We start from the raw sequence: 25,465 nt of genomic DNA on the forward strand, positions 1-25,465 counted from the left end.
GGACAGGGTGCCATGTATACAGGAGGCACCTGGAACAGTCAGGACACAGGTGAGCAGACAACACATGTCAGCAGATACCAACATACACCAGCTCCTCATCACCGTCTGCTTGATCTGACATTAAAGCAGAAGTGTCTTGGTTGAAAAAAAGTTCAACATATTATAAATATATTAAAAAGCACATTAGTAGTGATTTTTCCAAAAAAACATACTTTGGGGTTAAGCATTATACTTAATAACCTAGAAAATGTAAATCTAACCTAACCATCAAAACAACCAGTTCAGTTGTGATAAGAAAATAATTTTTTTAGTTGTCTTTTCTTGGACCTGAAATGTACTTGGAAACTAATAGTCCATACTCTACAATGCTTCCTCTCCTCTGCCAGGCCACTCCGTGGGCATTCTAACCTCTTGGATGCCGTGGGCTCTTGTGCCAATTCTATGGCCATGTTGAGGGAGAGCTTTATCCCATGATCTCTTTTGGGTCTTATGCAGTTAGTACCTGGCTTGAAAGATGGTTTTGTTTTGTTTTGTTTTGTTTTGTTTTTAAGCATACAGTAGTTTATTTATAAACAATATGTAGCTAGATAAAGATATGGTCAGAGGAGTATCTGGATGCAAGCTGGCTGTCTCTGCTCAGGAGTCAGGCTACTCTCTTCTCTCTCTACTCAGAGTGTGGCCCATACACCAGCTGTGGAGCATCTCCCGGGTCTTGTTAGAAAGGCAGAATCTTGGGCCTCCCTCCACACCTACTGAATCCTAATCTGCATTTTTTTTTTTTATTGAGGTATACTTGACTTACCATTTTACATTAATTTCAGCTGTACAACATAGTGATTCAATATTTTTATAGATAATACTTCATTTAAAGTTATTACAAAATAATGGCTATATTTCCCTGTCCTGTACAGTATATCCTTTATTTTTTACAACTTTATTAGAGTATAATTGCATCACAATGGTGTATTAGTTTCTGCTTTATAACAAAGTGAATCAGTTATACATATACATCTGTTCCCATACCCCTTCCCTCTTGCGTCTCCCTCCCTCCCACCCTCCCTATCTCACCCCTCCAGGCGGTCACAAAGCACCGAGCTGATCTCCCTGTGCTATACGGCTGCTTCCCACTAGAAAGACGGTTTTTAACAGTATTCTTCTCCTCTATGCCTAAATCATTACCTAGGAATAAGCTAGCAATTGAGCTGGTCTATTAATTATCTCAGTCATCTTGCTTTTCTACATTTAATTGTAATCGCTGTTCAGAGCCCTACTAAATATCTAGCCTTAAAGGCAACCTCCTTATAAAAAACAAAATCTGTGCTGTTGTTTAAGATGAAAAATGGCTGATGCTGCATTATGGTTATGCTACTAAATCACAGGTTTTAGTGCTGGAAAGGATCAGACGTTAGAGATTTCCTATCCCATCTTCTCATCTTAAGGATAGGTGATGTGAAGCCCAGAGAGCTTAGCCAACCTTTTAACTGATGTTAAAAAGCCCAGGCATCAGCACAATTAGGGAGATATGGTTTTGCTTCAAGTCATGCTTTGTCATTATATAACATCCAGCCAGCCTTTGCCCACATACTAAGAAAAACAGTAATTTGACTCTTAATAACCTAAGAATGGCTCAGCATGAGTTCTTTGATAAATAAGACTGAAACACAGAATACCAAAGAGCTCTATGGGCCATTTTAATTAAAATGAGCTTTCTGTCCTGTTTCATAATTCTCTTTGACACTTTGTTTTGGTTTTTTGTGTTCCTTCTCCCTTCAATGGCCACATATGCATAATACAGTAGACCAGGGCCAAAGTGCCCAGCCCATAAACAGGTGGAAAGAGCTAGACAGACAGCTAGGCCACCAGAGCACAGCCATGGTTTATGGAATGAGATTTATGAAGGAGAAAAAAAAAAAAACATCACAGAAATGCACACCAAAAAATCACAATTTTGTTTATGGAAAATTTCAGGTCTTGCTTTCTGGAAAAACACATCTTGGAAAACTTGACACTTTGCTTCTTCATTAAATAAAAGAGCAAAAGGACGGCAGTGAGAGGAGGGGTCATTTGGACATCAGTCGGGCCCTCCACGTGAACAATTAGGTCTCGGCTTTGGGGGGAAGTGCCGAGGAATGGAAACTACAAACTGTACAATACGGATCCCTCAAGTCAAATGTTCAGAGACACAGTTCTTTACAAGTGTACGTAGGTAACAAAGAAAACATCAGAGGGAAAACCCCCCATCATGACCATGCTCCCCACTCTGCCCTGGAGCTCATCAGCCCAGCAGGGGTGGCCCTCAGGTGGGAGTCCACCTCTGTGACCTTTAGTGACTTCATGGCCTAGGAACCCGGGGACCTGGGGTGGGTCTAACACGTCATTAGCAAGACTTAGGCTTCAGGTAACTATATTTTCCCAGGAGGTAAGAGATCTCTGTCTTTTCCTTCAAGTCCCAGAAGCCCATTGGGCTCAATGGAATTTCTAAGGGTGTCCCATATTCCCAAAACGAATGACCAATGCCACAACTGTTGTGAATCCAGGTTGACTACCCTTGCAATGATGCGCCAAGCCCCCAGGCCAGTCAGGCCCACCGTCCCAGCCTCTTTCTCCAGAGAGAAAGGCCAGCTGGGCAAGAGATGCACCCCCATCACGGCCGGCCAGCACTCCCCACCCCCCGCCCCAAAGGTGTAATACTCTCCCTTTTGTTTGCCCTTTGCATTGAAAAGCAAAACAGTTTTTAGATTTTTCTCCCCACACGCTCAAATTCCATCCCTCTTTCACTCCAGAAATGACTCGAACATCAAACAACAAAAATACTTGGGTCATCTGTGCCTCCCCGGGAGGAGGCTAAAGGTTCCTAGTTTTGCTTTTAGAACATAGTTGCCCTTCATTTAGTGGGATGTTGTCATCAATAATCAAAACCGAACTGCACCTGTGAAAAATCAAGCAGTGTTTCCTCATTCGGCACCCTTAGTCTTCCAGCGCGTTTGTAATCACTAATTCAGGTTTGCAAAAAGTTCCTTATCCATAATAATGATGTCGGTCCTATTTATTTTGAGACCAGGAGCTTCTGGAGGTTCACTGACCCTTTGCACTCATCCCAGACTTTCTTAAGGAAGGAAATGAGTTAACCACCAAGATTTTGACCACCCTTCTTATACTTAAATTGTATTTAAATAAACCATTGGAACTGCATCAGTTATGGTTTCAGAGAACGTTTGGTGGTTAGAACAATCCCAGGGGCCCCGATTTTAGTGGTTTAACTCTTCCTTTACAACCAGCATCACCTAATGAAATCTCTGTCTATTCATTCTTAAAAAAAAAAAAAAAAAAAAGCCAACCTCCAATCTCATTGTACCAGTCTAAGGACTGAACAAAGAGACAAATCGTCCTCCTGCTACTGCTTCCCCCAATGAGCAGGAGCCGTAGAAGACAACCCAAGTATTTCTACTCCACAGCTTCAAAGGCATCCACCTTCCAGCAGATGTGTTTCACATCTGTTTCACACATAAACTGCCCACACGTGCGCTTAGAAATTTACTCGTAGGCTTTCCCAATTATCCTCTGGGTTCTGGCTTCTAGAAAGTAATTTTTCAATGTTAAAACAAAAGTCAAAAATTCTTACAGACGAAAATACTAACCCTTTCAAGATGAGTAACTGTGTACAGTGTTTCAGGAAAGGGCTCCAGGGCACCTTGTGTGGAGGGAAGCCCCATTTGAGCACAGCAGGGATGGGACAGGGACTCACGTGCCTTCTAAAGTGATGTTGCTGTGTTAACACAGGTAAGGGGTACATCAAGGAAAGTCCTCCTGGGTATCACACTGCTGCCACCAAGAAATCCTCTCCCACATGGTTCTTAAGGACCTGGGGCCTGAGTCGATGCATATTCTGTTTCATCCACTGTGCAGGTTTCTCCGATGCTCCAGTGATGCCCATGTCTCCTGATATTCGTGCCCTCAATAATCACCTCCCTTGGTGACTTACTTAATGGCAGAAAACAGCAAAAGTGGTGGGATGGCACTTCTGTGATTAGGTTACAAAGGCTGTGACATCTGTCTTCCTCATACTCTCCTCTGTCTTGTCTGTTCCCCCTGAGGAAGCCAGCTGCCATGCTGTCAGCTGCCCTATGGAGAGGCCCATGTGGCAAAAGGGTGGCCTCCAGCCAACGGCCAGTGAGGAACTGAGGCCCCCAGTCCAACAGCCTGCAAGGAAGTGAATCCTGACAACAACCACATGAGTGGGTCTGGAAGCAGATTCTTCTCCACTGACCCTTCAGATGAGACCCCAGCCTTAACTGAAACCATGATTACCGTCCTGTGAGAGGCCCTGAGACAGAAGACCACCTAAGCCACACCTGGATTCCTGACCCATGGAAACTGTGAGAGAATAAATGCTGTTATTAAAGCTACCAGGTCTTGGGGTAATTTGTTACAAGGCAGTGGGTAACTGATACACCCATTCATGTTCCAAATGCACCAAAGAATTTCACAGTAAGGTCCCTTAAGTCATCCTCATATACTAAATTCGTAAAGTTCTCCCCTTCCACACTAAATGATCTGGAGATTCCATATCACTCTTCTGAGACAAACTTCCTTCAAACTCAGCCTAGAATCCTTTCCTGATTTACCTTAGTCTCCCAAGGAGCCAACATCACCTCTCTGCACATCCACAGCACAACATACTCTTCTAACTTCACCCATATCAGTGTCTTGATTGCCAGCTCTTTTGTCTGCCTTCCTGCTCGACGAGGAGCCCCGATAAGCTAGGGCTGTGCTTTGCCCAGAGCCTAGGACGGTGCCTGCTACGAGGACACTCGATTGACATTTGCTCAGTGGATGAACAAATGCCTGAAGAGGCATCTTCAGGGAAATGGTTGTCAATTTCAACCTCCCCAGTGAGTGATGAGACTATATTTCACCACATTCTATAATGGGCTCTTCAGAATCCTTGAGGATGGAGGACAGGGAGATTGCCTCTGTCATCTTGGAAGTGTTCTTTTTTTTTTTTTAATTAATTAATTTAGTTATTTGGCTGCGTTGGGTCTTCATTGCTGCGCACAGACTTTCTCTAGTTGCGGCGAGCAGGGGCTACTCTTCCTTGTGGTTCACATGCTTCTCATTGCAGTGGCTTCTCTCGTTGTGGAGCACGGGCTCTAGGAGCACAGGCTTCAGTAGTTGTGGCACACAGGCTCGGTAGTTGTGTCTCGTGGGCTCTAGAGCACAGGCTCAGTAGTTGTGGCGCACGGGCTTAGTTGCTCCGCGGCATGTGGGATCTTCCCGGACCAGGGTTCAAACCAGTGTCCCCTGCATTGGCAGGCGGATTCTTAACTACTGCGCCACCAGGGAAGTCCCGGCAAGTGTTCTCTCTTAATAAGTAGTATTTCATACCCCAGTCTCTCATCCAAGTCCATCCACTGTTCATACAATCCTGCTCAGATAGGGCAACTGTACTTACACTTCTCAAATTCTGCTCCAGTTTTAGTTTTACAGACCATAAAACATATAGAAAACAGACTCTCAACTTTCGACCCTTCTATTACTAAACTCTCTTCATATAAAGAACAACACAAATGGGGACTGTACTTTAAAATTACATGCAAGTCCAGGGTAATTTTTTAAAAATATCAAACATGGAAATGATCAATTATGATAATTACTGATTTTTTTAAAAAAGAATATTCCTTCTAGTTCCTGCTAATTTTTGACTACTTAAAAAAATAAAGAAATAAAAATTTAAGAAATAGAATATTTTGAAAGCTTCACTCTACCTTATAGCCGCCAATGCGATGTTCCTGCTTAAATTCCTTCCCGTTTTTCAGCCACCTCATCGTTGGTGTTGGATTCCCCCCAGCTGGACAGCGGAACTTGACAGTGTTGGCTGCTGGGACGGCGTGCAGCCGTTTTTCCATCTTTTCTGTGTTGGTCCAATACGGTGCTCCTGTTTTGGAAAATGACATTATAATGTACATAGATGGATAGCTTCATCTCCATCATTAAACTCCTAACAGGTAAGATCATTTTCTTTTGTATGTGAACGATCTGACGCTTTCAAAATCTTTGGGTAATATTTACATTAGGGAAACATTTTCTGAAGTCTGATCCAGCTGGCCTCCCAGAAGGTCCCTGGAGGTGGGCTGCTTGATAGTTTATAGTTTATGTCTATTAACAGGGAACCTTCTCTCCCTGTTCTTAGCGCCAGAATATAAATTCATGAATCATGTTTTAAAATGCTACTTTAGACACACAGTGACAACACACACCATAACAACAGCTGAGTCCCCCTCAAATGTATCATTTTAGATCACCACACCTATGAAAGGATCACATATACACATAAACAAGTTGTGCCCAAAAGCCCCATCAATTTATCCATTGGCGCTTCACAGGGTAATCAATAGTATAACTTATCTCAGTAGGGTAAAATAATTCAGGGAGGCATCATTAATTTCCCAGCACTTTATATGACAAGTCAACAAGCCATGTTACTAAATATGTTTTAATTTTTAAAATGAAAAAAAAAAAAAGGTTTCTTTCCTCTCCAATGGTGGTTGTGAATGCCCATAATTCTACCAGCATGTCTAAGCAGGTAACTTAATAGGAAGCTGCCAATTAAACATTAAAGTTGTGCCCTCTAAGTAGCCCTCAAAGACAGGGACACTAGTGATTTTTTAAACTCAAAGAAGACACTTTTTCAATTACCACAGGAAGGACATTTTTTCTAAATTAAAGTCACAGCATCAATCGGGAATTCTGCCATAAATTCTTCAAGCCTGCTAATAATGGCTCATGACCACTATTGACTGGGTGCTTCTTATTTGCAGACAAAGTCCCAAAAGCTCTCACGTGTTTACTGTATTAATCATGACACAGTTAAATTATAATCCCTGCTTAGGGATGGGGAAACTGAGTCACGGAGAAGTAATCTGCCCACAGCCACAAAACCAGGAAGAAGCGCAACCAGGATGTGAGCCGAGGCAGTTTGATTTCAGGGCCCACTGTTTGTCTCCCCTACCTACTCTCCAAAGCATTGGAATCCATACCTTTAACCTCTCTGAATGTGCAGGACTGGCGTCCAGGACAGACAGCCTCAGCTGAAGGCACACTGCCTCCGTTATTACTGCCCAGGATTTCCAATGAAATCTTATACAGCAATTTAACTTTTCACATGCGTGATTCTGTCTTAGCAAACAGGTAACCAAAATCCCTGTATCCCCCCACACCAAAGCATCCATCAGCAGGGCCTTTAACATCCTAGAACATTCTAGAACACTAAAACTCCTGAAGACTGATCCATAAGTGCTTATTTCTAACAAGGGTTAGACTGAGCAACAGCACACACCCTCCACAAACCAGAAGCAAAAATGGGCGCAGGAAGGGGCTTTGTCTACGATGCAGATTTAGAAGTCTCCTCCTCAGTTCTGTGGATGACACAGCTTGTTCCTGGCAAGGTAACAATGCCCTTCACTCAACAGCCAGGCTGTCACGGTGGAATCAGAAAGTGGAAAAACTGCATCCAAAACACCTACCCTTCTCTGACTCACCCTTGCTCTTAAAACCTGCTATAAAAGGTGAAACAGGGATTTCTTAACAGGGACATGCTGTATCTTCTTTATCCTTCTGCTTATCTAAGTGTCAAGGTGGTGGGGTATAGGTGGTATCGACATGACGCCAAGGCAGAGCAAAGTGAGGCAAAACTTGTCAGTCATGTGCACCAGAGAGAGAAAGGCCTGTGGGAGGGCGGGAGGGGAGCCGGGGGAGAAAATAGAGCTTCCCTTCTTTCTCTGAATCCAGTTGCGTCTGTAATGAGTAGGCAACTTGGTAGCCACTTGACTTGGGGTGTCAAATGCCCATAAACACACCTATTCTTTTGAGGGTTCCCCAGGGAGTACTCAATTCCTATTTATCATAAGTCTCCCAGGGCCTGGCATATACAGAAACAATTTCAATCATCTTTCATTTTAGAAGCTTCTACTTAGAAAATTCCATCCACAGCCACTAAAAAAGAAAGCATTGAGAGCACAAAATAAATAATGAGCTTTGTCGCTACACAAAGACTTTTACAAATCTGACCTAAATGAAAAGCATACCTCATGCTGTCAGGTGTCTGCATTCATGTTATCTGTTTAAGTAAACACAATAGCCTATTCATACGAATTAGCTAAATATTAATGTAGTAGCTCTTTCAGATACCATCAATTACAGCTGCCCTGATCCTGTGGAATGTCTTTTCATTTTTATATAAAAAGAAATCAAGAGACATGTGCTTATGTACCAATAGGCATGATTTCCATGTTCCCTATGTTGAAAAGCAGGACTCAGCTTTAGCAACTAGGAACGCTGCGCTGCTCCTCCCTCACTGGGCTAAGCTGCTGGTGAGCCTGCAACCCACATGGGGAACCCCAGGCCACATGGGCCTGTACGGTCTTGGCCTGTGGCAATAGCACACTGGCAACCAGCACCTTTTTCTTGGAGCCTGAGGAATTATTTAAGGACAAGGGTGAAAGAATTTGGTTAGAATTTCTGGCAGGTAGCCACTTCCCTGGGGTGAAATTTCAATCATCAAAACTGCACCTATAGGGCTTCCCTGGTGGCGCAGTGGTTGAGAGTCCGCCTGCCGATGCAGGGGACACAGGTTCGTGCCCCGGTCTGGGAAGATCCCACATGCCGCGGAGCGGCTGGGCCCGTGAGCCATGGCCGCTGAGCCTGCGCATCCGGAGCCTGTGCTCCGCAACGGGAGAGGCCACAACAGTGAGAGGCCCGCGTACCACAAAAAAACAAAAAAAAAAATTGCACCCATAAAATCTGTTTGTGCAAAACAGACACACAGCCATGCTCCTCATCTAAAGTCTATGGGCTAATTCAAAAAGAGTCACATACCACAATGTTCACTGCAGCACTATTTACAATAGCCAGGACATGGAAGCAACCTAAGTGTCCATTGACAGATGAATGGATAAAGAAGATGTGGTACATATATGTACAATGGAATATTACTCAGCCACGAAAAGAAATGAAATTGAGTTATCTGTAGTCAGGTGGATGGACCTAGAGTCTGTCATACAGAGTGAAGTAAGTCAGAAAGAGAAAAACAAATACTGTATGCCAACACATATATACGGAATCTAAAAAAAAAAAAAAAAAAAAGGTTCTGAAGAACCTAGGAGCAGGACAGGAATAAAGACACAGACGTAGAGAATGGATTTCAGGACACAATGAAGGGGGAAGGTTAGGGTGGGATGAAGTGGGAGAGTAACATTGACATATATACACTACCAAATGTAAAACAGATAGCTAGTGGGAAGCAGCTGCATCGCACGGGGAGATCAGCTCAGTGGTTTGTGACCACCTAGAGGGGTGGGATAGGGAGGGTGGGAGGGAGACGCAGGAGGGAGGGGATATGGGGATATATGTATACGTATAGCTGATTCACTTTGTTATACAGCAGAAACTAACACAACATTGTAAAGTAATTATACTCCAATAAAGATGTTAAAAAAAAAAAAAGAAACCAGAAAAAAATTTTTTAAAAATAAAGTCTGTGGGCACCATGTGTCTCATCTAAAGGCTCAGAGATCACAGGTGGGTGAGGCGCCATGAAATCTAATCAACAAAGTAGAAGCCAATCACCTACATGACTGTCACTGGAAACCTGAATTCACAACATTCGCCTTCTCTGAATAACGGTAAAGCTTGACTCAACAAAAAGGGCCGTCAGGCCAAGTTTTCGAGGTTCCCTGAGTGGCAGTGATGGGTCACCACCAACTCCGTGTCCAACACCACTCTGGGTGCTAACATCACACAGGCACGATGTGCTTTCATGATGAGGCCTTCCTTTAAGAAGTCAAGCTCACGAATTTTTTTAAGAACATGATGCTGGAGGGGAGGAGTTATTTTATTATTTTACAAGGGCTCTTTCTGAAATAAACTAGTTTTATGGAAAACCTGAAGAATCTGGAAGGTCCAGAAAAATAATGACACTGTAGGAACAGCCCTGCTGTGTTTCCATCATCAATGGCCTATGTCCTCTGCAAACTCTTCCTGGCTTCAATATTTCCTGCTATGTTTGCAGTATGGACACATGGAAATGCCATGGTCCCCACCTCAAGAACTACAATGCAGCTGGAGAGAAACAGGAACCAGGCTCCTAAGAAGCTCCTCTACCTAATGAGGCCTCTCTATCCCAAGGCTGTGAACAGCATTAACAATTTTCATTTGGAGGAGGAACTCACTTAACAAATTAATGATCAAAAGCAGAGAAGACTCTAGCACACAGTAGATACTCAATACGGATGGCCAAGGCCACATCATGTTGCTTGAAAGAGGTGTACGGCATCCACTTTGTACACCTTCCCTGACATAATCTTAGGGATATATTTAATAGAGATGGAATTGTGGTATAAACCCCTGATGGCATAAAACAAGAATTATACTTAAATCAGGAGGAAATAAGTTGACCTAGATGATAGGTATGGCCCCTTCTGCTCTGACACTCTCAAATCTTCTGCTGTAGTATGTAGCAAAAGAACGACATTCTCTTAGTCATTAAATACTAATAACGAGCAAGTTAAGGGAACAGTAAGACCTAGCCAAAATAAATAAATAAATAAATACAAGCCCACCATCAAGGTTTAGCGTATTGACTCATTATCATTTTCTACACCGAAACAGATACTGTATATTAGTAATAATACCAAGTAAGTAGAATTTTAATTTAATACAACAGAAGTCTCTTAACTTGTGGCTGGTTAAGCAGATTTATAACCCCACAGAAACTTCCCTCAACGTTCCCTCAACACAGCCTTTCTTAAACCCCCTTCAACCCACAATAAAGACTCATCATTCCTTCTCTGGTCCACCATCTTCTTGGTTATTTATGTCTGTTTCCATATCCAGGGTGTTTCTAGACTGAAATATATTCCTCTCAATGTCTGCTGACCAGTAAGGGTAGATCACCTGGAGTGTACAGCTTGAGCCATCTTCAGACTATGAAGCAGGCACTCAAGTGTTTATTGAACAGATGGATGGATGGATGGATGGACAGACCAGACGGACAACTGTTAAAAGCCTGAGCTATAAAATGAGGGAGCTGAACTGAATGTTCTGATAAGGCCCCTCCCCGTTCTAACATTCTTTCCAGGTATCTATCTATATTCTACACAGATATTGATTCTGTCAACGAATGATAGGATCAGAGGATTTATTTTGACCCTGCAACCTAAACCTAAGGAGAAAACATGGGCTGCTGAGCCAGCTCCCACGAAAACTCTTACGTATCCCCACCCTGACATCTAAGGTTTAGGGTCTTTTCTTTCTCTCTCTCTCTCTCTCTCTCTCTCTCTCTCTCTCTCTCTCTCTCTCTCTCTCTAACCAAATAGAGAGAATACAGCCTGGTGGTTTAAAGGAAAAACATGGGCTCAAATTACCACTGTACCAAAAGGGACCTCAGTGACCATCTGGCCCAACGGCTGGTGTGATCAATGTCATCCAGAAAGGTTAAGTGATTTGATCAAGGTCACGTGGCCAGAGGCTGGGCTGAGGCTAGACCCAAGTCTCCAGCTCCCTGAGCAGTGCTCTTTCAACCACTCCATGCTGCCCTTTGAACTCTCCCATGGTAATTAAGTCAAAAGTTCAAGATTTATGTGAGCTGTGGCCGCTGATGACTGCCAACTGTATTTTTATTGATGTAAAAAAAAAAAAAAACAGCCTGTTTCAGCTCTTAGATTAAGTCTCACAAACTCTCTAAAGCCTCACTAAGGCCTCTGTCTTAAGTCTATAATTAGTGCCTTTAAAAATATCACTAATCAGGACATTTCAATGCTTTGACCCCTGATGAGGGAAGGAGGCACGTCTCTGAGAGCTCCACCCCATCTTTGCAGTAGACTGCAGTTCATCTGTCTGCAGTTTTGCACAGAGAAAGAGAAAACAATTCTAACAAAATATGGAGATGTCAGTGAAGGTGTGACTGTGGGGCTCAGGGGAGCTTTATTTGAGAAATCTCATTAAAACAACAGCTTGCTGACCAACAAGGCATTCAATAAGAAATACATTAAAACAAACCAGGCAAGGGACCCACATGTGAAACGCCTAAGTCCACTGGGAGACCAAGTGGCTTGCGGGGAGTTTCCAGGCTCTGCCTTCAAAAGAGAACCCACTAGTGGCCGGTGATGCTGCTGGACCAGAGGGGAGGCCGAGAAAGAAAAGACACTCAGTCTGGCCGAATGGATGGAACATCATCACTGGCCTTTGTGATAAAACACCCAAACCAACTTGTAATGAGGTTTTCACTGCAAAGGTGTTTCAAACACTTTAGGCAGCTGGTACATTTTCTAAAAATTTGTTTTCTTCAGTTCCTGGAAACTTCAACACAACTAAGAAACCAGCATTTACCAACTTACGTACGATCTCTTCCAAGGAAAATCCCAATTAGAGCCAAGGAGATGGCGAACTGTTACTATCAGCAGGTCTCTCAATGAAAGTTTAGAATCTCAGGCCAAGAACCTTCATTTCCCCCAGTTGCTTACAAAAAAAAAAAAAAAATTGCCTTTCTCCTTAATACAGAGGATGGGCAGCTGCAGGTCTGAACGAAAATAAAGCCAAAATAGAAAATTACCTTCTCTCTCCTCATTCACTAGAAAGAATCACTGCACCTGATACGTCTTACTATCAATTCCTCTAGTTAAGCAGCCAACCTGCACCTTCTGTTACTCGTGCCCTTCCCAAGAAGTCAGGCTCAAGTTCTCCAGAGACAGTAATCACTTAAACACAAGCCGGAGGTGATAAAAAGTACCTCGAAAACAACGGACAGACATGTCTATTTATTTGCTGCCAGATAACCCATTAAGATACCTAGTACCCAGGGAAGGCAAGGACTAGTTAAGTTAGGCTTTTTTAAGCTAAAGCACAAAGCTTGAACCTTTTCAAAATCCTCAACCTGGATGCATTTCAAAAATTAGCATTTGGGGCTTCCCTGGTGGCGCAGTGGTTGAGAGTCCGCCTGCCGGTGCAGGGGACACGGGTTCGTGCCCCGGTCCGGGATGATCTCACATGCCACGGAGCGGCTGGGCCCGTGAGCCATGGCCACTGAGCCTGCGCATCCGGAGCCTGTGCTCCGCAATGGGAGAGGCCACAGCAGTGAGAGGCCCGTGTACCGCGAAAAAAAAAAAAAAAAAAAAATTAGCATTTGAAATCACAACTTTCTGTCCGGAGAAAGTCTCTTTCACCAAAGGGCATATGTAGCAGCATTATTTCCTGGCAGCCGGGCTTGTAGTGACATCACAAGATTCTTCCACTCAGGGAAACGTCTAGCACCGGTCAAGTGTGAGGTCATCAGCTAGTCAGCTGCTAAAATATGACCAGAGAATACCCTTCACATCTGTGATGGAAGAACCTGACTTAAAGGGGAGGAGGAGTCAGATCAATCAAATCAGCCCATTGCAGGGATTTTCAAAGCACGTGCAGCAGGATGTGAATAGATGCTATATTTTAAAAAGGGTCTTACAGTCAATAAGTTTGGAAAACCCTGGAAAAGGACAAAAAGAAACAGATGTCTTACTACAGAACTTCTCAGAGCTTGTAACAGGCTGATAGACACTGTAAGTCTTCAAGAAAGGTCACAGTATGAGGTATTTTCCAAATTCGTTTCAAAATACAACCCATTTTTGGCAGAGAATTATGCTGAACTAGGGTTCCAAGGGATACTCTTTGAGAAACACCAGCTGATTCTCTTAATGTACAAACCAAACCTGAACGCTGCTCTGTTTTTAATGGGATCCGTAAAAGATATATGTGAGGACGGTAGTTCCACAAAATACTCATTCAACATCCAGGCTAGTCCTTGCCCTCCAGAAGCAATCTACCAGAAAAGGCAGGTCTGAGATACTACATGATACTACACGTGATACAATGTACACTACCTGTGATACACTGTATCACAGAACCCGTGAACAACAGTCAAAGCCACTCAATCGCCCAATGTAAACAAGGAAATCCTGTACAGAGGAGCCCACTTTTGAGCTGGGTCTCGCAGGATGAGGTTAAGTGTTCAGATCAACCTGAACATTGCAGTACATTCCTATAAAAATCAAATCGGACCTGGAGGTTAACGGATACCAGTTTCACGGCCAAAAATGCAACAATCCTGCCTTAATTTTTGACTGTTCTTTTTGCCATTATATTTGACTACCACACTTTTTGTACTCTGTACAGAATCTAAGAAGAACTCTACCAGGCAGATAAACTTGGCTTAACTTGAGAGTTAACTGACAAAATTAGATAAACAAGAATACCAGCAATGAGAGTAACCTACAATCTATTTTTGGAGTCACTTGATGGAGAAGTAACATAGACCAATCCTAAAAGAGAAAAACCCTTCTCAGAGAAGCTCAGAAATATCACTGTCAGCACAGGGCTACGGGAGCATCATTTGTTAACTTCACTGAAGGGGAACTTTCAAAACACACCCCAGTGGCATCTCCAGGCAATCAGAAGGAACCGAAGGAATCAATTTGGACACATGAGTGGTTTCCAGGTGGCTGAAAATGCAAAGAATTCAGTGCTTCTACAATTTTCCCTATTAATCAGGTCAGGCATTTGACACTCGAGGTGGCAAAAAATTGTCTTAATGGCAACATCCCCTTCCCCGCCTTGCCAATTACCCTGGCCATGGCATTCCTCTGTCCACGCAGGCCACAGCTGCTTAATCTCAGCCGCCCCCGGCTGCACCTGTGAATCAGACCGGCCTAATCATACTAACAGATGGCAGAGGCCAAGCAGCCAGCTAAGAACTGCTATCACTTTAAATCGCATCTAATGTTTCACAGGCACCAAACAGAGGCAATTCCCGACAGCAGTATCTGCCTGGTACAGCTAACACCAGCCCTTAATCACCACAGAGCACCCACTTCGGGGCAGAGCTGGTGTCATTCGAGAGCTAATTACAAAGAACCCTGGTTGCAAGGTGAAGGCACGGCAATCCACTCAACGTGGGCTGGCGTTCCTTAAATGCAACACGCTACTACCTGGCCCTAGCTGGGCACTGAGCATCAGGACTAGTATTCAGGATGAAAAGAGAGTCATCAGAGAGAGATTCAGTTCATTCAGCCTACCCTGCTGTTACATTTTATAACTTCCTGCATATTCCGGGTAACACGCTATTAGGCAGGGGACTGAACAACACGGTTCCCAGGCATGCCGACAGAACCGCGCTGAACTGGTGCCCCAGTCAACAGCAATGGCTCCCGCACACGGGTACCACTTTAGAGCCATAAATGACTGTGCGAGCATCCTCCCTTCAGCCCCATCATCACCCTGAGTATTGGCAGAGGGGCGCTGTGACTAGACATGCGACAGGCCTCTGACTGAACTGCAGCTCTGCTTTGGGCTCACTGAACCACAAATTCCCAATGAAAAAAACACAAACAACTCCTCTCTCCACCTTATCTGGTCGTTGGGGGCACTGACTGAACCCGCAGCCAGCCCAGAGTCGGCCCAGAGCAGACCCTTTTCATCACTGTCAGGGTCACTGCCTCTCCTGCCAGAGCCAAAGAACTAATAAGAAGTGAGTGGCATGTTGTAACGTACCAGTGTTTTATTACTAAATCGCAAAGATAATAACCACCTCATTAGAAGGCTGGTACTAATCACCGCCGAAGACACTTTCACTCACCTTATTACCCACTGTTTTACCAACAAGATCTCTAACAATAAACTCCTTCTGGAAGCAGATCTGCATGTGTGAATCCCTAAGCCAGTGGTTCTTACGCTTACTGTGCATGAGAATCACTCCCGAAGTTTCTAATTCGGTGGGTCCGGGGTGGGCCCTGAGAATTTTCATTCCTAGTAAGTTCTTAAGTGACGCTGATGCTAGTGGTCCAGGCCGCAAGCTTTCTCTTGCCAAAGAGTGAAAACTATACAAGTCAAAATACCTCCCTTTTTGCCTAAGCTGCTAGGAGACTCAAGAGACAAATCCAGGGCTTCCCTGGTGGCGCAGTTGTTGAGAGTCCGCCTGCCGATGCAGGGGACACGGGTTCGTGCCCCGGTCCGGGAGGATCCCACATGCCGCAGAGCGGCTGGGCCCGTGAGCCATGGCCGCGGGGCCTGCGCGTCCGGAGCCTGTGCTCCGCAGCGGGAGAGGCCACAACAGTGAGAGGCCCGCGTATCGCAAAAAAAAAAAAAAAACAAAGAGACAAATCCAGTTCCCCACTTAAGCAAAACATGATCCAGGTGCCGGACAACATGGATTTTTCTCTTCTTCCTTGAAAAAGCCCTGGGTCTATTTTAATAACGAATGATCTTATTATTTAGGCCTTGTTTAAAGTTATTAAAGTAATATCCTTTTGAGAAAACGTAGAATATAACATCTAAGCAAAGAATGCCACTGACCAATGCAAAATCACTTTGGAAATATTCCAACCATGTTATTGGAAAATACAACTTGCTATATTTGATCTTCTTTATTGAATAAACACTCACAAATATTTTTCTGAGCAATGTACAAACATGGACTCACTAATCCTCATAACCCCAAAAGATACTGTGATTATTCCCATTTTACAGATAAAGAAACTGAGGCACAAAAGTTAAATTACTTGCCCAAGGTTACCCCACTCAGCAGTGGTGGAACAGCATTTGAACCGAGGCTGCCCAGCTCTGAGAGGCCACATTCTCACTCACCATGTAAAGGCCTCCTAGTGTCAGTTACGGCAGTGCTTTAACTGCCTTTAAATACGCAAACAGCATTTGTTGCCCCCCTTTTCTACCTGCAACGTAAGACACTTCCCTTATTTCTGCTCAGCAAGCAATAGTGTTTCACAAGGCCATGGTTTCTCAACCTTGGCACTATCAACATTTTGGACCAGATAATTCTTTGTTATGGGGCTGCCCTGTACATTGTAAAGATGTTTATTAGCAGCATCCCTGGCCTCTTCAAAGCCACTAGCATCCCCCCACTTCCTGTGCTGAGACAACCAAACATTGCCCAGTGTCCCCCTGGGGAGGGGGAAGGAGGAGAATCACGCCCCCATGGAGAACCACTGGGACAAGCCAAGCACCGTCGACGGTTGTGAAGAAGACCAGGATGTTCCATGGCTCTACTGGCTTTACATCTCCAAATAGTGAGAAGCCAGAGGAAAAAGGAAAATCAAGGAAAGAAAAGTCGTAACTGCTTTCAAAAGAAAAGTGGCTATGACACAATAAGAAAGAACAAACAGTAGAGAAGGGTGTACAGTAACACTGGTTTATTCTCAGATTTGAAAGTCAACAGAGTAGACACAGCGGAGAGAGGTGGGGACCGCAGGCAACAGCATCCCGAAGAGTCGACAGGGAGACAGCTTAGAGTCAGGACTTCCCACTGAGCTCTCCTCTCTCGGGGACCTTCGGAGACAGCAATTACTTACTCTTGCTGTTACTGTTCTCACTGACAAAATCCTCCGAGCCATCTGTGTCGTCCTCATCATCCCCGGATGAGATGGCATCTGTATTCAAAAGAACATAGCCATGGTTGTGTTTTTGCAAAGCCAAAGGTTGCAATCATCTACAACTTAGTCTTTCTGGAAAGGGGATTCAACAACCCAGGAGCCCAGGCAAGAAGTCTGAGACCATGTTTAGTTAAGATGGTTTTAATGGCTTAAATTTTCACTCCATGATGATAGTTCGTCTATATTATGATTCTCAATGTTTTTTGCGTTCACATTATTTAAACATGCTATAAAATTGGATATACTGAAACTGGATTTTAAGCTTCAAATGGTACTCGAGTCCCCAGCGAACTTACTGACTGTGTAATATCCAAAGATTCTTTCCAACACAACCTTTCAGCACTCGGGGTCTACTTCAAGAAAGGAATTAGTCGCTAGAAAAACTTAGCCCCCGTGTGGCCTTCTAACCGTTTACTATTATTCTGAAAGCGGAACTTTAAACTTGGCTGCAAAAGGGGTCCTGTGCAGTCCCTCCTCACCACATGGAAGAAAAGTCAAGGAGAGAAACTCAAATTTTAACAAAAGGAAGCAGAAATCTTCAGCATCCAAATTTCAATTCTATGTTCTAAATGCCAAGGATGCCAGTGGTATGGGGGTAAAAAAAAAAAAAAAAAAAAAAGATGTGTTTTTACTTATAGGAAAGTGTGCTGTCTTCAAAGAAAAATGTTACTGTGCACATGAGAATCCTGTCATTTTTAATGACCAGCCTCTCTGATATACCAGGTCCCGTAGAAGAACTTCAAAAACAGATCAATCACAAACTGTGAAGTTCTGTGCCTGGCATCCAATTAGCAGATCCCACTATGATTTCACTTGTCCAATAACACTTTACCCAGAAAAATGGCTACAGAGAAGAGAGAGAGCAGACAGCTGGCAGGCCAACTCACCTGTGACATTGACCATGAAGTAGACAGTCTCACTGTCTACATTCCTAGCAGCAGTACAAGCATAGAGGCCGGAGTCTCTAGGCGTGGCACCTTTTATCTGCAAGTACTCCCCAATTAGCACTGTCCTATTGTTGGGCCCCAAGTGTACCCCATCCTTAGTCCAACTGATCATGGCGGCATCTCGCAACAGGCAGCGCAACTCTAGCGATTCCCGGGGCGCAGCCACGTAAACTTCTGGTTGGGAGATTTGGTATTTGGTTGATGGCTCTGCAGAAAGGTGGGAGAGAGAAGACGGAGACAGATGGGAAAGAGGGAAAGGAGAGAACGTCCAACAAAGGTCAGTGGAGGCCCCTTGACTCCCAGGAGAGGCAGTTCATGCTTTGCAAATGGCCCCAGGGGTGTCTGCTTCTCCTTGCACCCCCAGAAGCCGCCCTCACCAAGGAGGAGAGGAACATCCAAAACCAACCAGAGGAAGCACCCGGCAAAAGCTGCCCCACTGAGTTTCCGCAAACTGTAGAGCGTTAAACACAAACCCCAAACCCAACTTGGAAAGACACTATACAAGAAAAGTCTGAAGTCGATTATCAATCCAAAGCCTGCTTACACTGTAACCCCCGGGAAAGTCTATCACTGTGGCGTTTTTAATCTGTGAGAACGTGTGTTTTACAAATGGTTTCATTCCACATGGCTGCATGGCTGTATACACACACGCACACACGCACGCACGCACACACACACACACACACCCCTATTTGTTTGTGCTGACTCTGCCTGTTGTCATAAATCTGAGCCTCTTAAAAAGAAATGCCTCAAACTCTCAGGCTCAGATCAGAACATTTCTGGTCTGGAGACTTAATTCTGTGCTGGGTGAGCTGGGATACACTGCTTTCTCTTACAATGATAATAGCCTGGAGGCGTTAACGTCAAAACAGAAAAGAGAAAAATGCCCCCAGTGGGCCAAGAGGCGGTCCCCATTACACTTAAATGGATCCTGAAATGAAGCTGCTGAAGGCTGCAGGCCTGTTGCTCCATTCGGAAAGCTGGACCGCTCCCTGCCCACAAGCCCCCGCCATACACCCTGGGTTTCAGCCTCCTCAGGCCTCGGCCTCTGTCTCCTTTAGGGCTGTTCCTTCCTCCCTTGCTTCCACACTAACACCAACCTGTCCTTCAAGGCCCAAATCACTCGTGCCCTCCCGGATGAGGGTGTGCCACCAGCCACCCTGGCCCAGAGTGCAGCGGGTCTCCCCTCGGAGATGCCAAGATCCTGAAGCCAGGGCTGAGGTCTTGTGGCTCTCTGTGAGCCCCTCCCCTGCCCCAGGCAGACACATGGAAGGTGATCATTTCGGACAGGATCACAGTCCCCAAACCTGCAGGGCAAGATGGGACCTGGCAGGATCCAGCCTCCGCGAAAGGAGTGACAAGGAGCCATGCGTCTTTAAGAACAGCCGGAGCTGCCAGCCGGGACCCACGAAGGTCTATGAATCGGCTTTCATCCTTCACAGTGAGAACTATGAATGGTACCCAGAGTCCCAGGCCCAGCAAAACACAAAGCTTCCCAGCTCTGGGACGGTTCCAAAGCTGGGCAGCATCACAAGGCAATTGTTTTGTCCTTTTGAATGTGGTCTGAACCAATCTCCCACATAAGATTGAAAGAAAATTACTTCACGTTTCAGTCCCTGTATCCAAGGACCAGCAAGAGCCGCACGCATCTGGTTCTAGAAAAATCCTTCTCCCCACCACCACTGCCAGCCAACATGGAGGGCCAGGGCCCCCCAAAGGGGCACCCCTAGCCTCACCGAGGCATCCACACCAAGAAGGGCCCAGACGTTGAACAGGATGGGAACATAAAGAAGTAACCACACAAAGAGAAGAAAATACAAGTCATATTTAATATGGAAAAACACACCCCAAAACAAGGGCAGAGAGCCCCAGCTGACAAGCAGGTTACATTTCAAAAGTTTGTTTTTCTCATTCAACAATTATTTATTGAACACCTACTACGGGCCATGCTGCTTTTTATTCTGGATGCTCAAGAAGCAACAGGAAACAAAAACAGTCCTTGCACTTATGGGATATTAATTACAGTGGGGTGACAGACAATAAATACAACATCTACAAAATTATAAAGTATGTAGGGTGGTCCTAAGTGTCAGGGAGAAGAATTCAGCAGGTTAGTGGCACACCCAGAGATGGAGGCTCTGGGCTCCAAAGCAGGAGCTGGCAAACCACAGCTCCCGGGCCAAACCCAGCCATCGTCTGTTTTTGTAAACAAAGTTTTATAGGCGCACAGCCATGCTTACATATTGTCTGGGGCTGCTGTGATGTGACAGTGGCAGAGCTGAGTAGTTGAAACAGAGATCTAATGGGCTGCAGAACCTAAAATATTTACAGTCTCGCCCTTTAGAGCAAGTTCACCAACTCCTGTTGTATAGGATGGTCAGAGAAGTCTTCTCTAGAGAGAAGTGAAGGGCAAAGCAATGCTTAAAAGATGTTGCTGGGAACTTAGTTGGAAGGTCCTCAGATGAGGCCTCCCGAGGCTAAGTCATAATGCTGCTGAATTCAGGGACTAATAAAAATGTTTTGAACTCTGGATCCTGAGCAGAAATGCTGGTAAGAGGGGAAATGGAGAAGAACAAAGAAATCAGTTTGGCCCGTAATCTCAGAGCATCTCCCACTTCCCACCTCCTAGAGTCAGAGCCAGTCAATATCCGAAATGACGGGCCCCCAAAGGCCACCCGGCCCACCCCTTTCACAGCTGGTCAAGGCCAGGATCAGATGTCATTTGGGTCTTGGGTCTCCAACAACTGATTACAGAAACAGCACCCACAATGTTAGAATGAATTGCCAGTGGCTTAGCCTGGGTCATAAAATAATCGATATTTATTACAACCACATTGTATGATGAGCAAGTTACCAAGAATGTTGTGGAATTTGCTTTCCTCTGAACCAGAACTGGTCATCAAGAGATGACTGAGCAAGGAAGCAGCTGGTCAGAAGCAGCAACACTTTCCTCCCTTAAAGCAGGGCCCAGGACCCGTAGGGCCAACCTGCTCTGTCCTGGCCCTTGGATAAGGGGAAGCCATGTCCCTATTTCATGGAGGCATTGGAAAGCTCTAATACTGTTTGGTTTTTGTTTTGTTTTTTTTGTTTGTTTTGTTTGTTTGGTTGGGTTTTTTTTTTTAAAAAGCAAGACACTTGCAATTATGATGCAGAAAAATGTCTCTCTGGACCAAGGTGGAATTATGATTTCTCCACTTTTAAAGGAAAGCATTTTGACTGAGAAGCCTTTCCTTCATCTGAAATGGGTAAACCACAAAGTCTTGCTGAAACCAGGAGTATCTGAGATGCTGGACCAACATCACCAAAAAGACACCACCACCTGCTGCTGTAGAAGGAGGTAACACGGGGCGGTAAGGACCACGTCCTGTTCAGGCTGGACACACAGGAGATGCTGGTTAAGTGCGTGCTGCCTGCCTGGGAAAAGGATGAAGCCCTGAGGTCCAAGCCCACTCTGCTCCTACCTAACCTCTCAGCCTCAGCTTCCTCATCTCCTGAGAAGCAAGAATGCCCCCCAAACAGGATATTATCTTGAGACTCCAACAAGCCATTCAATATGAACCTGATCTTGCAACTATACCTTGTTGGGCCCATGATGGTCACTATCTCCGTCGTTCTTCAAGGCTGAAGACACTACCACGATCTCGAGCACCACTCTTTTCGGAGGATCATCAGAGAGACTCCTTGGATTTGTATCGTCATGGATACAGAATGATGCTACTAATGATGGGCTCCCAGGTCAAAAGGGCTGGTAAGGTGACTTGAGATACTAAGAGTGGTTTTAATTTCCAGGAAAACCAGGTCAAAACTGTCACCCAGGGCTTCCCCGGTGGCGCAGTGGTTGTGAGTCTGCCTGCCGATGCAGGGGACACGGGTTCGTGCCCCGGTCCGGGAGGATCCCACATGCCGCAGAGCGGCTGGGCCCGTGAGCCATGGCCGCTGAGCCTGTGCGTCCAGAGCCTGTGCTCCGCAACGGGAGAGGCCACAACAGTGAGAGGCCCATGTACCGCAAAAAAAAAAAAAAAACCTGTCACCCAGTTTTCCAATTAGGTGATAAGCTTCAAGGATAGTAAAATAATTCCCCAAAATATATCAATAAGATAATGATGTTCATTCATAACATTAAGCCATCCACCTTCAAGGTCTGAAACCAGTAACTACTACCAGCGGGAAATTCTGAAAGTGTGTGCCCCCACCCAGCTGATTATTTCACAACAGGCTCATCTGGGGGTCTGTGGCGGCTTTGGGGAACCCCAGCAGAACCCAGCAACACTCCTGAGTAATCTAGGACTTCAAGCGCAACTTAGGGAGGATGGGAGAGTGAACAGAAAGGAGGGGAAAGGCAGAAGAGGTTGGGGGTAAAAAGTCGAGGAAGACCAGGGGGGCACATGGTGGGGGTGAGGAGCAGAACGACACGCCCATCCCAGGCCACCCAGCAGCTCCGCGGCCCAGCTCGCAGGTTCCTGCATCAAAGACATCCCAGGACACGGACACTTAGCCCGAGACCCAAACCACTGGCTCAGAGGAGGCAGCTCTGGCCCGGCCCCTCCCACGCGGCCACTGGGGCTTGGTTTCTCTTCTGTGCCGCTATCCTCCACGACTCCCTGCCACGTGCTCCCGAGTGCTCAGCGGACACCTGCACAGTGGTACCGACCTCACTTTGCTCCGTGGAGACACGGGCCGGTTCCCTCTGACCTCGGTGATGCTGCATCTGCGGTACCCTACCCACCCCTCTAACTGTGATGTGATCACCTCCCAGGGTCACAGGTCAGTGCCTCCCCTTGAGTCCACCAAGGTGCACGGCCTGCTCTATAAAATATGATGGTTGACATGGGGCAAAGTATTCCCTGAGGGATTTAAACGGTACCTTTTAGAGCAATATTAATATTTCCTGCATTTATTTTTTTCTGGTACTGTAGCATCCTTTTTACTCTTTCTTAAAGACAGGAGTGGAGAGATCCATGCAGAGCACACACACAGCCCAACGCTTCCCTCATCTGTTCTCACCGAAACACAATGAGGAGAAGGCTCCAGAAGCCACCCTGCTCTACACCAACTGCTCTTCCAGAGGCTTCCACAGACAGAAGATGTTTCCTCATATCTTTCATAATATAAATTGCAATCCACAAAGAAGCAAGAAGGCTGCAGCGCACACACCAGTGCTGGACATTCTTTGTCTCTGTACCTAAAAGCGTTAAACAAACAAGGCGCTGAGTGTACTTTCTGGGAAGACGAAAAGGCACGTGTTTCTACTTGCTGAGGCCACACGACTGGCGGGGACAGCTCGGCTGTGCAGATCTTTGGTTGCATCAATCTGAACTTTCTCCCCACAAGTTTCAAACACTTGAGAAGCACCAGTGGCATCTTATCTCACAGCTGCTTTCCAATAAATGGACTAATCTGATATTAAAAAATGAGAGATGGGCATCTCTACAGCTCATCAAAAAGTGAATGGTGTGACTAACAGCCGCCACTGCATACGGTTGGTGTGTGATTCCTGTCCGGAGCTGCATCTCCTTCCCACCCCTAAGAAACTCTGAAGCCAGGATGCCTTGGGAGCTACTGGAATGTAGAACTGAGGGGCTTCCAACTGGGAAGAGAAGACTGAGGTTAGGGCTGCCTGACACCCCAAGTCCCGCAGTGGATCAGGGCAGAGGTGTGACATCACGCTGATGTCACCAGCTTTACTTCACAGGAAATCAACACAGGGAAGCCAATCCTTGCTGGGGGTGAGCAGAGCCCAGGGAGGGGGAAGTCTTGTAAAAGTCAGAAAAGGCTGTGGTTTCTGGGACTTCGCTGTACACGACCAGCTGGATTCTTCCCTGGTGTCATCGGGAGGCTGTCTTGAGACAACTGAAGCAAGAGAGAATCTGGAACAGGGAGCTATTTCAGGTAACACTTGATGCTGCCGTACCAGCCATAGCAGCACTTCAGACTGTCACTTTTTATAATGTTTGCCTATAAACTTTTCCCGTGTGGTTTTTGAAATGGCGCCCAAACGCAAACAGAGAACAGATGGGAAACCCACGTCTTGCCCTGTCCAATCATTTCGTGGAGAATGGATGACAGGTTTAAACTGTTAAGGAAGAAAAAAGCCGCATATGCCAAGGGGACAACTAACTACACAAATTCAGCCTTTTCTAGGGTTTCCTAGGGACCAATGTCTTTTCAAAGGTCAAAATGATCACAGGTAAGAAATGGGAAGCCCAGCTTCAAGGATGCAGGGGGGTCACCCCTGGAATGCATCCCCCCTGAGGTCTCTCCATCTGAGAAAGTCAGGGGCATCCAAGCCCTAAAGACATTCCTCCAGGAAGGGGAAGAAATGGAGAAAGAAATCCCTAAACAGATTCCTCAGCAAGAGAGGAGGAAGGAAGAGAAAGGGAAAGGGGTGTCCTGCTAGGGGGTATGGGTGGCAGGCCTCCCCGGGAGCTATAACACCAGCATGTGGGGCAAGAGTAGTAAAACCTTGGTTTCCTGGTGCCCTCCCGACATTCTGCCACCTTGCACGAGAGGAATAAATATCACTGCTGTGGGGCTGCCACCGTCTTGACAGAAGAAATACACAGGACGCAGCTGCACATGTCACCGCAATGTCACAGGGCACAGAGCAGGTAAGTGTCTGTTTCAGACTCGCCCTCCTGGTCTTCACGATGGCCCGTAGAGGCCACACTCCGGTCCCGGTAAGAAGTTTCAACTGGCCAATCCCCCATTTCCTGTCCATAGGAACAGAATACAGAATTCCTCACATGCACAGCACTGCCAAAGTACTTTCTACCAGCCGGAATGGAGGGAGTCTGGACAGACAGACATCTATATCGCATTACTTTTCCGTAATCCACGATGTCTTAGAGCACAGGGGCTTTGGAAGAGCAAAGCCCACACTTTTCTATGGCACAGTTTCCATCTAGGTGGCATCAAAACTTAGCCGTAGAAAGATTTAAAGGTCCTGGTGTCCCTGCAATCAAGCCAGAAATGACCACCCTTGCGTGCCCTAGCACGGGGGTTCTGCAGACACCCAGAGGGCAGCAGCAGAGCTGGCTGTTTTCAGCT

General features: G+C 45.6%; 1 protein-coding gene across 5 annotated transcripts in view; it reads right to left on the reverse strand.

Annotated features, from left to right (window-relative positions):
- FGFR2 (fibroblast growth factor receptor 2) overlaps positions 1-25,465 on the reverse strand; it is a gene marked incomplete at its 3' end in the record, with an annotated part of 102,463 nt that overhangs the window by 57,208 nt on the left and 19,790 nt on the right. For 3 of the 5 annotated variants that reach the window (XM_079708450.1, XM_079708449.1, XM_079708447.1), the window contains 3 exons: positions 18,359-18,625; positions 17,391-17,468; positions 5,766-5,935 (listed from right to left, as the gene is read on the reverse strand). In XM_079708450.1, the coding sequence (XP_079564576.1) occupies positions 5,766-5,935; positions 17,391-17,468; positions 18,359-18,625 (515 nt within the window). The remainder of the gene's footprint in view (positions 1-5,765; positions 5,936-17,390; positions 17,469-18,358; positions 18,626-25,465) is intronic. The other 2 variants (XM_079708448.1, XM_079708451.1) reach the window with 2 other exon arrangements.

The sequence above is a fragment of the Hyperoodon ampullatus genome, assembly GCF_949752795.1.
Source record: "Hyperoodon ampullatus genome assembly, chromosome: 1".
Lineage (NCBI taxonomy): Eukaryota > Metazoa > Chordata > Mammalia > Artiodactyla > Ziphiidae > Hyperoodon > Hyperoodon ampullatus.